The sequence below is a fragment of the Labrus mixtus genome, chromosome 2, assembly GCF_963584025.1.
Source record: "Labrus mixtus chromosome 2, fLabMix1.1, whole genome shotgun sequence".
Lineage (NCBI taxonomy): Eukaryota > Metazoa > Chordata > Actinopteri > Labriformes > Labridae > Labrus > Labrus mixtus.
This window is the reverse complement of record NC_083613.1, coordinates 35,162,937-35,176,334: the sequence shown is the minus strand read 5'-3', so window position 1 is coordinate 35,176,334 and position 13,398 is coordinate 35,162,937. Positions and strand designations below refer to the sequence as shown.

At 49.7% G+C, this 13,398-nt stretch overlaps 4 protein-coding genes across 5 annotated transcripts in view; 2 read left to right on the top strand and 2 right to left on the bottom strand.

Moving 5' to 3' along the window:
• Positions 1 to 100: 100 nt before the first annotated feature.
• Positions 101 to 880, bottom strand: mrps28 (mitochondrial ribosomal protein S28). The gene has a single exon (XM_061063527.1). The coding sequence runs from the start codon at positions 858 to 860 to the stop codon at positions 324 to 326; it is 537 nt and encodes a 178-aa protein (XP_060919510.1). The 5' UTR covers positions 861 to 880; the 3' UTR covers positions 101 to 323.
• An 851-nt stretch (positions 881 to 1,731) lies between these two features.
• On the top strand, positions 1,732 to 6,101 carry LOC132993585 (splicing regulator SDE2-like). Of its 2 annotated transcripts, none has more exons than XM_061063493.1 (7): positions 1,732 to 1,885; positions 3,056 to 3,176; positions 3,269 to 3,380; positions 3,461 to 3,630; positions 3,744 to 3,873; positions 3,970 to 4,110; positions 4,179 to 6,101. In XM_061063493.1, the coding sequence occupies exons 1-7, from the start codon at positions 1,784 to 1,786 to the stop codon at positions 4,582 to 4,584; spliced, it is 1,182 nt and encodes a 393-aa protein (XP_060919476.1). In that variant the 5' UTR covers positions 1,732 to 1,783; the 3' UTR covers positions 4,585 to 6,101. The 2 variants fall into 2 exon arrangements, with proteins under 2 accessions (XP_060919476.1, XP_060919484.1); XM_061063501.1 differs by having other exon boundaries at positions 1,733 to 1,885; positions 4,197 to 6,101.
• On the top strand, positions 5,815 to 6,101 carry LOC132993597 (splicing regulator SDE2-like). Its single transcript, XM_061063515.1, has one exon. It carries the CDS (start codon positions 5,815 to 5,817, stop codon positions 6,046 to 6,048), a length of 234 nt encoding a protein of 77 aa, XP_060919498.1. The 3' UTR covers positions 6,049 to 6,101.
• Positions 6,102 to 6,795: 694 nt separating this feature from the next.
• The window catches only part of mtif2 (mitochondrial translational initiation factor 2), a 7,653-nt gene continuing 1,050 nt past the window's right edge, over positions 6,796 to 13,398 (bottom strand). The window contains exons 3-14 of the mRNA XM_061063481.1: positions 13,190 to 13,313; positions 12,942 to 13,113; positions 12,599 to 12,759; positions 12,315 to 12,491; positions 12,095 to 12,234; positions 11,888 to 12,012; positions 11,525 to 11,729; positions 11,195 to 11,447; positions 10,950 to 11,090; positions 10,714 to 10,878; positions 10,432 to 10,572; positions 6,796 to 7,380 (exon numbers count right to left, since the gene is read on the bottom strand). Of these exons, the coding sequence (XP_060919464.1) occupies positions 7,211 to 7,380; positions 10,432 to 10,572; positions 10,714 to 10,878; positions 10,950 to 11,090; positions 11,195 to 11,447; positions 11,525 to 11,729; positions 11,888 to 12,012; positions 12,095 to 12,234; positions 12,315 to 12,491; positions 12,599 to 12,759; positions 12,942 to 13,113; positions 13,190 to 13,313 (1,974 nt within the window). The 3' untranslated portion in view covers positions 6,796 to 7,210. The remainder of the gene's footprint in view (positions 7,381 to 10,431; positions 10,573 to 10,713; positions 10,879 to 10,949; positions 11,091 to 11,194; positions 11,448 to 11,524; positions 11,730 to 11,887; positions 12,013 to 12,094; positions 12,235 to 12,314; positions 12,492 to 12,598; positions 12,760 to 12,941; positions 13,114 to 13,189; positions 13,314 to 13,398) is intronic.

Sequence of the window (13,398 nt, the reverse complement as noted above, 5' to 3'; positions counted from 1 at the left end):
CGGTCTGGTAGCTGGAGAGGAACCCCAAAAAGTTCTACTCCAACAGTATCTGATCTGTCATTGGTCAAACTGTCTTCAGAAGAAGGTGCTGCAGACAAAAGGTTGTTGATATGATATTTATTATGTTTCTCTCACTCTGCTGATTCATTTAACTTCCTGTACAGTTTGGGGTTCAAAGACTCAGAATCAGTCTCACAGGTTTGTTTCTTCCAGAGGAACACGGACAGAAACGTTCAGGTTTATTCCTCCAGTTTGCTTCCTGCCAAACTCCGTTTAAAAATCGTCTGTTTTAAGCCTCAGTCCTCTCTGACAGTCTGTCCCGGTCAGTCCTGGCTCTGCCTCACCTCCAGCGGACCCAGCAGGACAGCCTGGGCCTCCAGCAGCGTGGTGTCCACGGAGGCTCCCAGGAAGCGGGAGGTGAGCTCCACATCCTGCAGCCGCAGACGGACCCTGCTGCCCCGCTGCAGCTTCTCTCCGTCCTCCGGCCTGCGGACCACACAGTGGAACTTCCCGCCAAAGTCTACGTACAGGTCGTCCTTGACCACGTGGTAGATCCTCCCGACCACCACCCTGTCTTTAGCCGGACCCATCTGCATGAGCGGGGACCGGCGGAGCAGCGAGGCGAAGCTCTCGTCCTTACCGGGGGAGGAGCCTCTGCGTCCGGCCGCGGAGCCCGCAGCCTCCCGCCGGAGCTCCGACTGCACGTCGAAGGCGGCAGCGAAGCCGGACCTGGGTGCCTGAGAGGCGGGCTGATCACTGCCGGAGGCCCCGCTGGAATCCGAGCTGAAGGAGCTCCGGATGAACCTGAAAGGGGTAAACCGGACCCCACACCTGGACACAACTTTACACAAGGTCGCCATGTTGTCCAATTAAAAACCAGCGAAGAAGACTTCCTCCTTTTGGTTCCGGTACTCGACGCGCTCACAGCGCCACCTAGCGGCTCCGGGAGTCTGCACCTCTTCTATAAACAGCAATTCTTTTACAAGAAATTGTCTCAATGAATCATTTTTTCCTGGTTAACACAACAAAAATGACATTTTGCACAAATTTGATAAAAATTCGATTAATAAGCTAAAAAAAAATTCTTGTAGAGAATCACTGCGTTCACATATCGATGATAACGTGCTCATTTTGTAAAAACGACATTGAAACTACAGACCAAATGTTTTTCTCATATCATATAATTTGGTTTGAATCGTAATCGGAGAACACAACAGGTCTCATCTTTCTGTAGAGACTCTAACATTTGGTGTATTCATGGAAGACAAAACGATGAACTGTTTATTGAAGTAATTCTGTGTCTAACTACGTTTTTCATACTCACAAATAAAGCTTTAAAATCGTCCCTCAGTTTTGCAGATTTCTTGAATGAATTTAAATGAAAATCCTTAAAACCAATGAAAGGAAAAATGACTGAAACATTTCCCCCTTGACTCAGAAAACTGATGTAGCATTCTTTATCCCCTTGTAGATAAGATGATTTACTTTGAGATATTTTTATTAATTTATTTTCTTACTTGTTTTGTACATTTGAACAATTTCTATAAAAGTAAAAACTATACATTGTTGAAATACGGTGGCTGGGAAGTGCCAATCAAATAGACGAAGTGTGAAACACTTCACAAACAAGAAAGGGAATGTCCTGTGTCAGCACTTCGTACCAGCTGGTGGCGATAACGCGACAAAACGTAGTTTGCAAACCGCTAAAAATACAAACATGAGGAAGAAGAAGTGCAGAAGAGCCGCGCATGCGCAGTGGATCAGTCAGTCTGAAGTCGCCAACATGGAGGTCTTCGTTAGCGCTCCGAGCTTCAGCTTCTCTAACGCCGAGTTTCCGGCCGGCTCTGCGGTCAGAGACGTCCTGAGCCGGTTCATCCACACACAGGTGAGTGTTCACACCTGACCGAGGGTAATGGGACTTTATTTAACACAGGTGAGTGTTCACACCTGACCCAGGATACCGGGAAACCGCGGGTCAGTGGACCGGAGTTAGCTGGTGTGCTAATGCTAACAAACACAAACAGAGGCTAACTGCGTCACAACAACAACAACAACAACAACAGAAAACTTAAACTTTAACAAGTAACGTTTCATTAACGTCTAAGTTATAATATATTATATTATATATATATATATTATTAAAGTTACCGTTTAACGTTACTCCTGGTGTTTCGTAGACTTCTGTTTCAGTGTTAAATGATGTCTCTGAAGTGTTCTGTTTCAGTGTTAAATGTCTCTGAAGTGTTCTGTGTCAGTGTTAAATGATGTCTCTGAAGTGTTCTGTTTCAGTGTTAAATGATGTCTCTGAAGTGTTCTGTTTCAGTGTTAAATGTCTCTGAAGTGTTCTGTGTCAGTGTTAAATGATGTCTCTGAAGTGTTCTGTTTCAGTGTTAAATGATGTCTCTGAAGTGTTCTGTTTCAGTGTTAAATGATGTCTCTGAGGTGTTCTGTTTCAGTGTTAAATGATGTCTCTGAAGTGTTCTGTTTCAGTGTTAAATGATGTCTCTGAGGTGTTCTGTTTCAGTGTTAAATGTCTCTGAAGTGTTCTGTTTCAGTGTTAAATGTCTCTGAAGTGTTCTGTTTCAGTGTTAAATGTCTCTGAAGTGTTCTGTTTCAGTGTTAAATGATGTCTCTGAAGTGTTCTGTTTCAGTGTTAAATGATGTCTCTGAAGTGTTCTGTTTCAGTGTTAAATGATGTCTCTGAAGTGTTCTGTTTCAGTGTTAAATGATGTCTCTGAAGTGTTCTGTTTCAGTGTTAAATGATGTCTCTGAAGTGTTCTGTTTCAGTGTTAAATGATGTCTCTGAAGTGTTCTGTTTCAGTGTTAAATGTCTCTGAAGTGTTCTGTTTCAGTGTTAAATGATGTCTCTGAAGTGTTCTGTTTCAGTGTTAAATCATTATTTTAATGATTGAAATCCTGAAGCTTTAAAAACGAACTTCTGTCTCATCAGACTCGTAACAAAGGAATCTGATAAAATAACAGATTGGACATTTTAAATCGCGTGGTCTCGTAAAGAATGGAACATTCTGAGTGTGTGTGTTTTGTGTCTCTGCAGGGAGTTTCTTCTTCTGAGGATTTCTACGTGGTCAGAAATGGCCGCCTGTCAGATTTGGAGGATCCTCTGCAGCCCGGAGCCGTCTATCACCTGGAGCCCCGCCTCCGTGGGGGGAAGGGAGGTGTGTCCTAGAGAACACACACACAATAAAATACTTTGTGTCTTTGTCAGGTTCTTCTTCTGTGGTGTTAACGAGCACCGTGTGTGTTTCAGGGTTCGGCTCTATGCTGCGAGCTCTCGGCGCTCAGATTGAGAAAACGACCAATCGTGAAGCCTGCAGAGACCTGAGTGGACGCCGACTCCGAGACGTCAACCACGAGAAAGAGTAAGAGACGGACGGTGTTCATATTGATGAAGTTTTCTTCTGTGGTGTTTATATTAAGTTTTCTTCTTCTGTGGTGTCAGGATGGCGGAGTGGCTGAAGAAGCAGGCGGAGCGCGAGGCGGAGAAGGAGCAGCGGCGTCTGGATCGTCTGCAGAGGAAACTGGCCGAGCCCAAACACATGTTCACCGACCCCGAGTACCAGCGGCAGTGTCACGACCTGTCGGAGAGACTCGAGGACTCGGTCATCAAAGGTCAGAGGGCGTGGGGGGGGGGGGGGGCTTCTTCTCTTCAGGTCCATTTGATCTCTATACTGTTTCACCGTCTCGTCAGTGAACGCCATGTTGGTTTGCGTCTCGTGTGTCAGGTCTGCAGGTGTCGTCGAGCGGTCAGGTGAGAGCCGACGATGTTTCAGCGGCGAAGAAGAGAGCGAGCCCTGATCAGAGCGAGCAGCCACAGAAGAAGAAGACTAAAGCAGCAGCGGCCGCTTGTTTCTGGTGAGTCAGCACGACGATGGCGTGCGGCCACTCGCTCGAGGTGAATTCTCCTGATGCGTTCTCAATGCGTTCTTTAATCTGTCGTCATGGTAACAGGACCGGTGTGGGCGAGCTGCTGAGCTCTGAGGACAGTGAAGACGAGGAGGAGACTCCATCCACGTCCTCCTCCAGCTGTGGAGCTGCTGCTGTTACCATGACAATGCCGACAGAGGAGGCGGAGCCTGGGCAGAGCAGCAGGTAGAGACCACCTGACCACGCCGGACAGACGACTCACCACAAGACCAGATTAAAAAAATACTTTAAAGTTTAGTTTTGTCTTTCAGCTCGTCATCCTGCAGCTCCTCAGAGACCACTTCAGACCAGACCAGCAGACCCTCAGAGACCACTTCAGACCAGACCAGCAGACCCTCAGAGACCACTTCAGACCAGACCAGCAGACCCTCAGAGACCACTTCAGATCAGACCAGCAGACCCTCAGAGACCACTTCAGACCAGACCAGCAGACCCTCAGAGACCACTTCAGACCAGACCAGCAGACCCTCAGAGACCACTTCAGACCAGACCAGCAGACCCTCAGAGACCGCCTCAGAGCCGACCCCTCACCCTTCAGAGGATCAGGAACCTGCAGTCTGTAGACCCTCAGAGGAGTCGAGCGGTTCCTCTCAGCAGCAGGTCAGTGAGCTGTCAATCAAGTCTGAGCATGCTCAGTAGAGACTTCCTGGCGTCTTCAGGGAGAAGAACACTGATCTCAGCAGGGTTTTTTTCCTGGCTCTGAACGGGCCTTTGGGGGGTTTGACTTGACGCGCTGTAGTAAACGTTCGACCTGCGTATAACAGTATAGTCTGAGTCTGTATTCCCTTATTTGACAGAAATCTGTGCATTTCCTGTTATATCTGACCATTTTATAAATAATATTATCATTATGCTTAAGTTACTGAAACCACAATTAAATCTGGTAAAGATTTTTCTTTTTTATCGTAACAGTGAAACAGGGGAGGAGAGGGATTTTGAGGGAGAGGGGTGTAATGAGATTGAGAGAGGGGGGGTCACATCCTCAGTGCATTTCACCCTCTTCCTATGATGGCTGCTCTTTACCTTTAAATTGTGTTTTAGTTTTACATTTGTTTAAGTACATTTATTTGAGTTAAGGTATTATGTCAAATAATCACAGATTTCAGTCTCAGATAATTTGGATCATTTGATCAGATCAGGAACTTGAGAAATAATAAAAACATATTTGCTGTTTGACAGTCTGCGTGGAGAAGTTCAGAGACTACAGCTGGCTGACGTTACGGTCGTTAACTTATTGATTGTTGATAAAAGCAGACACGATGGAAGTGAACGGAGAAAAGTTGAACGTGCGTTCCCGACTCGGTCCATACGGACAGCGGATCAACCGTGTTCCGTTTAACGACGTGTGTGTGGCAGAGACAAGTAGCTGCAGCTACATCACACACGGTTCAGTTTTAACATGACTGTTGGGATAAATATTTACCGCCATGAAGAGCATTACTCTTTGAAATGAACTCGCCAAACGGAACATCAACCCTCATTTAGCTTGTGAGTGTCAGCGGAGCGTCATGAACCAGTCAAAAGAAACGAACAGTCAATCAGCGGGCTATCCAGCGCGAGCCACAGGATAAGAGGGGAGATGACTGCGAGAAGTCAGAGACGTCGTATTTAAGTTTATGTTCTCCTTGTTCAACAGTCGTTTGATGTAGTGATATTTTTAAAACATTCAGAGAGGATTTGATTTGCAATTTGAATCGTCTTTTGTTTTCTTTTGGCGCTGGTTAAAACCTCTTTGGGGGGCGCCAAAGAATTCTCTATGCAGGAGAAACCCTGCTTAGAAAGAATCTTTTTCCAGAAGATTGTCTGTTTTTATTTTGAGTTTGACCTCTGACCTTTTGATTACTTGTTGTGTTTCTTCCCGTCCAGCAGATGACCGCGCCTCAGGCCGCCGTGTCTCCGCTCGACTTGTCCTCTCTGTCCTCGGTCTCTGAGCTGGAGGCTCTGGGTCTGGATGTCCTGAAGGGGGAGCTGATGAGTCGGGGTCTGAAGTGTGGGGGGACGCTGACGGAGCGTGCCGCCCGACTCTTCTCCGTCCGAGGACTGACCCCGGATCAGATCGACCCCGCGCTGCTCGCAAAACCGAGCAAAGCTAAGAGGAAGTGAGGTCAGAGGTCACGGAGCTCTGAGAGATTAAAGGAACAGTTTTCTAACGTTCACTAACGTGTCCACTTTCTTCTTCTTTGGTCTTTTTAGAGATTTAAGAACAAACGTGAAGCTGACGTCATCGTGGACGATTATTTCAGAGTAAAGATCGTCCAATGAGCAGAGAGATTAGACGAGAGCTCGTGATTGGCTCTTGAGTTCAGCTGTTTTCCAGTCAAAATGTTAGTTTAGTTTTCTGTCTGTGAAAGTTAGATCTGTCTGCAGACGTCCAAGCAGGATGTTCTTCTTGTATTTGTTTTGATTTTATTCAGTTTCAACAAACAAACTTTTAAGAAAACATCATGAACGATTTTCTGTAATTTGATCTTTTTTAATAAAATGTCTGAAACTAAAAGTCTTGTTGCTTCTGTTGTGTAACATTCAGGGAGTGTGGGGATCCCTTCTGTTTAAACACTGCAGCATCATACCTGTACAGAATCATTTAGAGACTGATGTATGAAATGAGTTGTTTCCATGGCGACAGATTGACAAACTCGTTCCTTTACGGTTAGTCGCGCAACCTTTAAATTCTTACTCTCTGCATTTCTGTTTTCAGTGACAAAAAAAACGTCTGTCACCATGAAATATGATCCAAATGAACCTGAATTCAGAGACATCTCTCCAGGATGACGGAGCATCACCACAGAGCAGATCGAGCAGGACAGGAAGTCAGACACAACATTAAAACATCCGGTTTTAGAACAATGATTTTAGGTGTTGATGTGTTTATGTTTCTTTATACCACAAACATGGTATAACCTCGTGCTGATGTCAGCCTGTGGGTGTTGCAGATAGCGGAGCGGACACGTAAAGCACATTTATCTGGTGGAAGTTCTGGGTCAGGCGCACTATTCATCGAACTCTGTAAAGCGGCTCCATCTTTGGATCAAGTTCATAAAGTGAGTGTAAAAACATCAGGAAGCTTCAGGTGTTCAGTTTTTAAAGACGTGAAGGAGAAAATGAAGAACACATCAAACAGTCACCTGTTTGTAATAAAAGAGTCGAGAGTCTCTTCTGATTCAATAATTACATTTAAACATCTGCAGGAAGTCACAGTGTCAGCATGCTGTTAGGCTTTCTGTCCACAGGACTTCACTTCCCATGATCCTCTGCTTCTCGGCTGTCAGAAGCCGGGGTCCCAGGAGGTGACCTGCGGAGTGTCCACCTCCTCGAAGCAGACGATGACATCACCAGTCCTGATGTCTCCGTGACCGTCCGCCGACAAACCGCACTCCATCCCCACCTTCACCGTCTGCACGTCGTCTTTGTGGTGCTTCAGCGCCGACAGAGAACCTGCAGGAGAACGTCAGAGCGTTACAGAGAACCTGCAGGAGAACGTCAGAGCATTACAGAGAACCTGCAGGAGAACGTCACAGAGCGTTAAAGGAACCAGCAGGAGAACGTCACAGAGCGTTAAGGGAACCAGCAGGAGAACGTTACAGAGCGTTACAGGACCCTGCAGGAGAACGTTACAGAGCGTTACAGGACCCTGCAGGAGAACGTTACAGGGACCGGCAAGAGAACGTTACAGGACCCTGCAGGAGAACGTTACAGGGACCAGCAGGAGAACGTTACAGGAACCAGCAAGAGCGTTACAGGGAACCTGCAGGAGAACGTTACAGAGCGTTACAGGACCCTGCAGGAGAACGTTACAGGGACCGGCAAGAGAACGTTACAGGGACCGGCAAGAGAACGTTACAGGGACCGGCAAGAGAACGTTACAGGGACCGGCAAGAGAACGTTACAGGACCCTGCAGGAGAACGTTACAGGGACCGGCAGGAGAACGTTACAGGGACCGGCAAGAGAACGTTACAGGAACCAGCAAGAACGTTACAGAGCGTTACAGGGAACCTGCAGGAGAACGTTACAGAGCGTTACAGGACCCTGCAGGAGAACGTTACAGGGACCGGCAAGAGAACGTTACAGGACCCTGCAGGAGAACGTTACAGGGACCGGCAAGAGAACGTTACAGGAACCAGCAAGAACGTTACAGAGCGTTACAGGGAACCTGCAGGAGAACGTTACAGAGCGTTACAGGGAACCAGCAGGAGAACGTTACAGGGAACCAGCAGGAGAACGTTACAGAGCGTTAAGGGAACCAGCAGGAGAACGTTACAGAGCGTTACAGGGAACCAGCAGGAGAACGTTACAGAGCGTTACAGGGAACCTGCAGGAGAACGTTACAGAGCGTTACAGGGAACCAGCAGGAGAACGTTACAGAGCGTTACAGGGAACCAGCAGGAGAACGTTACAGGGAACCAGCAGGAGAACGTTACAGAGCGTTACAGGGAACCAGCAGGAGAACGTTACAGGGAACCAGCAGGAGAACGTTACAGAGCGTTACAGGGAACCAGCAGGAGAACGTTACAGAGCGTTACAGGGAACCAGCAGGAGAACGTTACAGGGAACCAGCAGGAGAACGTTACAGAGCGTTAAGGGAACCAGCAGGAGAACGTTACAGAGCGTTACAGGGAACCAGCAGGAGAACGTTACAGAGCGTTACAGGGAACCTGCAGGAGAACGTTACAGAGCGTTACAGGGAACCAGCAGGAGAACGTTACAGAGCGTTACAGGGAACCTGCAGGAGAACGTTACAGAGCGGTACAGGGAACCAGCAGGAGAACGTTACAGAGCGTTACAGGGAACCAGCAGGAGAACGTTACAGAGCGGTACAGGGAACCAGCAGGAGAACGTTACAGAGCGTTACAGGGAACCAGCAGGAGAACGTTACAGAGCGTTACAGGGAACCAGCAGGAGAACGTTACAGAGAACCAGCAGGAGAACGTTACAGAGCGTTACAGGACCCTGCAGGAGAACGTTACAGGGACCGGCAAGAGAACGTTACAGGAACCAGCAAGAACGTTACAGAGCGTTACAGGGAACCTGCAGGAGAACGCTACAGAGCGTTACAGGGAACTTGCAGGAGAACGTTACAGAGCGTTACAGGGAACCAGCAGGAGAACGTTACAGAGCGTTACAGGGAACCAGCAGGAGAACGTTACAGAGCGGTACAGGGAACCAGCAGGAGAACGTTACAGAGCGTTACAGGGAACCTGCAGGAGAACGTTACAGAGCGTTACAGGGAACCAGCAGGAGAACGTTACAGGGAACCAGCAGGAGAACGTTACAGAGCGGTACAGGAACCAGCAGGAGAACGTTACAGAGCGTTACAGGGAACCAGCAGGAGAACGTTACAGGGAACCAGCAGGAGAACGTTACAGAGCGTTACAGGGAACCAGCAGGAGAACGTTACAGAGAACCAGCAGGAGAACGTTACAGAGCAGTACAGGGAACCAGCAGGAGAATGTTATAGAGCGGTACAGGGAACCAGCAGGAGAACGTTACAGAGCGTTACAGGGAACCAGCAGGAGAACGTTACAGAGCGTTACAGGGAACCAGCAGGAGAGCGTTACAGGGAACCTGCAGGAGAACGTTACAGAGAACCAGCAGGAGAACGTTACAGAGCGGTACAGGGAACCAGCAGGAGAACGTTACAGAGCGTTACAGGGAACCTGCAGGAGAACGTTACAGGGAACCAGCAGGAGAACGTTACAGAGCGGTACAGGAACCAGCAGGAGAACGTTACAGAGCGTTACAGGGAACCAGCAGGAGAACGTTACAGGGAACCAGCAGGAGAACGTTACAGAGCGTTACAGGGAACCAGCAGGAGAACGTTACAGAGAACCAGCAGGAGAACGTTACAGAGCAGTACAGGGAACCAGCAGGAGAATGTTATAGAGCGGTACAGGGAACCAGCAGGAGAACGTTACAGAGCGTTACAGGGAACCAGCAGGAGAACGTTACAGAGCGTTACAGGGAACCAGCAGGAGAACGTTACAGAGCGTTACAGGGAACCAGCAGGAGAACGTTACAGAGCGTTACAGGGAACCTGCAGGAGAACGTTACAGAGAACCAGCAGGAGAACGTTACAGAGCGGTACAGGGAACCAGCAGGAGAACGTTACAGAGCGTTACAGGGAACCAGCAGGAGAACGTTACAGAGCGTTACAGGGAACCAGCAGGAGAACGTTACAGAGCGGTACAGGAACCTGCAGGAGAACGTTACAGAGCGGTACAGGGAACCAGCAGGAGAACGTTACAGAGCGTTACAGGGAACCAGCAGGAGAACGTTACAGAGCGGTACAGGAACCTGCAGGAGAACGTTACAGAGCGGTACAGGAACCTGCAGGAGAACGTTACAGAGCGTTACAGGGAACCAGCAGGAGAACGTTACAGAGCGGTACAGGAACCTGCAGGAGAACGTTACAGAGCGGTACAGGAACCTGCAGGAGAACGTTACAGGAACCTGCAGACTCGTTAAGACCAGGTCCAGGTGTGACTCACCCTCCCACACTGTGTCTCTGCCTCGGATTAGTCTGAACTTCAGTCTCTGGTCCAGCTGACCCTTCTGAACCCTGCAGCCCGCCACCGGGATCTTTTTCTTCCCCACGGTGACGTCGAACATGGCGAGCACCGTCGCCTCACCTGAGCGAGCAGACAAACAACTTCCTGTCAGGTCACAGAGCTGGTTTATCCTACCGTGCATCGAGGGGCTCAAACGCGTCACGGGTTCATAGAGACAACAACACAAACACTTCAGATGGAACATAAACATGGCGTCCTCACCGATGATGCTCTCGGAGATGATGGCAGGCAGTTTGCTGCTCAGCTCGTCTTTCAGCTCGTCGACCAGTCTGTAGATGACTTTGTGAAGTCGCAGTGGGACGCCGCGCCTCTCCGCCAGCTGCTGGACGGACTTGCTCGCCGCCACATTAAAGCCGTATATCGACCCTGAAGAAGAGAAGGAGCAACGGAAGATTGAGAGAGAGAAGATTGAAAGAATAAGTAAGAGATCTGTTTACCTGTGAAGGTGGCGGCCATGTTGACGTCGTTCTCTGAAATGTCTCCGACGCCGAAGTGCAGCACGTCGAGCTGACACTGCTGCTCCGCCTCGTAACTGTCCACGATGTTCAGGAGCGTCTCCACCGAGCCGTCCACGTCTCCTGCAGACATACGGAGACATCAGGGGTAACGCAGTGACCTCAGTGATGTCACAGCGACCTCAGAGTGATGTCACAGTGGCAGCAGCCTATCAGAGAGTGTGTACCTTTGATGATGATTGGCAGGCAGGGCTCGTCGCTCTGTATCTTCTCGCTCGGCCTCGTGGCGTACTGCGTCCTGTTGGCTTTGTACTTAGCCCACTTCCTCTGCCTCCAGGTCAGGTGCTCAAGCCCCGCCCTCTCCTTCCTGTACTCCTCCAGGTGAAGCTTCTGTTTGTTCTCGATGGCGCCCTGCTCCTCCTGCAGCTTCTGTAGCTCCTCCTCATAACTCCTCCACTCCGTCACCTCCCTCGCCCTCTGCTGCTCAGCGCACAAACAGGATTACATCATTATAATCTTTAGCCCCGCCCCCACAGCCAGGTGTATTTGTTTCTCACCTCTGACTCCACCTCCAGCAGCAGCTCTCCTGCAGACGGCTGCTCCTTCCAGCCAACCACCTCCACCGCTGCACTAGGCCCCGCCTCCGTGACCACCCGCCCGTTCTCGTCAAACAGGAAGCGAACTTTAGCCCAACTCTTCCCCGCCACAAGGACGCAACCTCGCTTCAACGTTCCCCGCTGGATGATAACCGTCGTCACAGGACTGAGGAACAAGATAATAGAACCCGGGTTACTGAACCAGAACCATCAGAACTCATAGAACCCGGGTTACTGAACCAGAACCATCAGAACTCATAGAACCCGGGTTACTGAACCAGAACCATCAGAACTCATATAACCCGGGTTGGATCAGTAACTCACCCTTTGCCTTTGTCCGTGCGGCTCTCGATGATGAGCCCCTCCACGGCGCCAGTTGGCTCCGCCTTCAGCTCCAAAACCTCGGCCAACGCCACCGTGGCCTCGGCCAGAGCCAGCAGGTTGTCACCCTGGCAACAGCAATGATGACATCATCACCTTGTGTAAAAACGAGAGCAGATGATTTATTATTGAGTGATGGATGTTTCTGACCTTCAGAGCGGAGACATGGATCGACTGAACGTCTCCTCCGAACTCCTCGCAGACGATGTCATGAGCGAGTAGTTCCTGTTTGACTCTTTGAGGGTCGGCGTGCGGTTTGTCACATTTATTCACCGCCACGATCACCGGGACTGAAACGAACGCAGACACAAACGTCAGAAACACGACCTCAGCCGTAACCTCAGCTACGGCTGGCAGGCGGCGCTCACACCTTTGGCTTTCTTGGCGTGCTGGATGGACTCCACCGTCTGGTTCATGACGCCGTCGTCGGCCGCCACCACCAGGACCACGATGTCCGTGGCGTTGGCTCCACGGGCTCTCATGGAGGAAAAGGCAGCGTGACCCGGAGTGTCCAGAAAGGTGATCTTCTCACCTGTAGGCAGCTGGACTGGAGGGAAAACCCCCACAGGTCGGATTAGTCTGACTTCCTGTTTGTTGTCAAACTCTTATTGTTGATAAAGATTTTATAAAAAACGGCGCTGTGCGTCTTGTTACCCAGAAAGGCTCCGATGTGTTGCGTGATTCCTCCGGCCTCCGTGGAAACGATCTGGCTCTTCCTCAGACTGTCCAGCAGGGTCGTCTTACCGTGATCCACGTGACCCATGATGGTGACCACGGGGGGGCGGGGCTTCAGGCTGGACGGGTCGGCTGGAGGCCTGATGGGTCAAAGGTCAAACGTAGTTCAGTGAGACCAGAGAGGTTGTGTTAAGAAGATTATTTTGTGACTTTATTTAAACGTCGTCGGTGTGTTCTGATTGGCTGGCCTGAAGCTGAAGCCTGATTGGTCGGTGACCAGCAGCGTCATCAGTGACATCACCACAGCGTGATGACATCATACCTCCTGCGTGCGTCTTTGTTGACTCGCTCTCGGCTCTCGCTCAGTTTGGCCCATCTGAACTTCATCCCCGAGCGAGTCACCACCTCCTTGATCCACCTCTCGTCCAGAACCGAGTCCGGATCCAGAGAGTCCAGGTCCACCGCCGTGTTCAGCAGAGCCTCCACCACGTGATCTAAAGGGGGAGGGCATTTAAATCAAACTTTATCGACACATCCACTCGGCTAACACGGAGGACGCCAGTTTGTTACCAAAGTCTTTGTTCATGGCCTTGGCGAGCGCCGCCACCGTCATCGTCTGTCTGATCTCCACTTCCTGTTTGTCCTCTTTGGACTTCGCCTTCTGGGTCTTCTTCTCCTTCTTATGACCTTTGACCTGCACACACAAATCAGTATATTATCAACGTGTTCAGGAGGACCGCTCCGGAGATCCTCCTGACCTGGTCGATGGTAGCGATGGC

Excerpts from the sequence above, each read along its gene's own strand:
- mrps28 (XM_061063527.1), bottom strand. The coding sequence starts at position 860 with ATGGCGACCTTGTGTAAAGTTGTGTCCAGGTGTGGGGTCCGGTTTACC.
- LOC132993585 (XM_061063493.1), top strand. The coding sequence starts at position 1,784 with ATGGAGGTCTTCGTTAGCGCTCCGAGCTTCAGCTTCTCTAACGCCGAG. Across the intron at positions 3,381-3,460 it reads GACGTCAACCACGAGAAAGA|GATGGCGGAGTGGCTGAAGA; the intron begins GTAAGAGACGGA and ends CTGTGGTGTCAG. Across the intron at positions 3,631-3,743 it reads CGAGGACTCGGTCATCAAAG|GTCTGCAGGTGTCGTCGAGC; the intron begins GTCAGAGGGCGT and ends CTCGTGTGTCAG.
- LOC132993597 (XM_061063515.1), top strand. The coding sequence starts at position 5,815 with ATGACCGCGCCTCAGGCCGCCGTGTCTCCGCTCGACTTGTCCTCTCTG.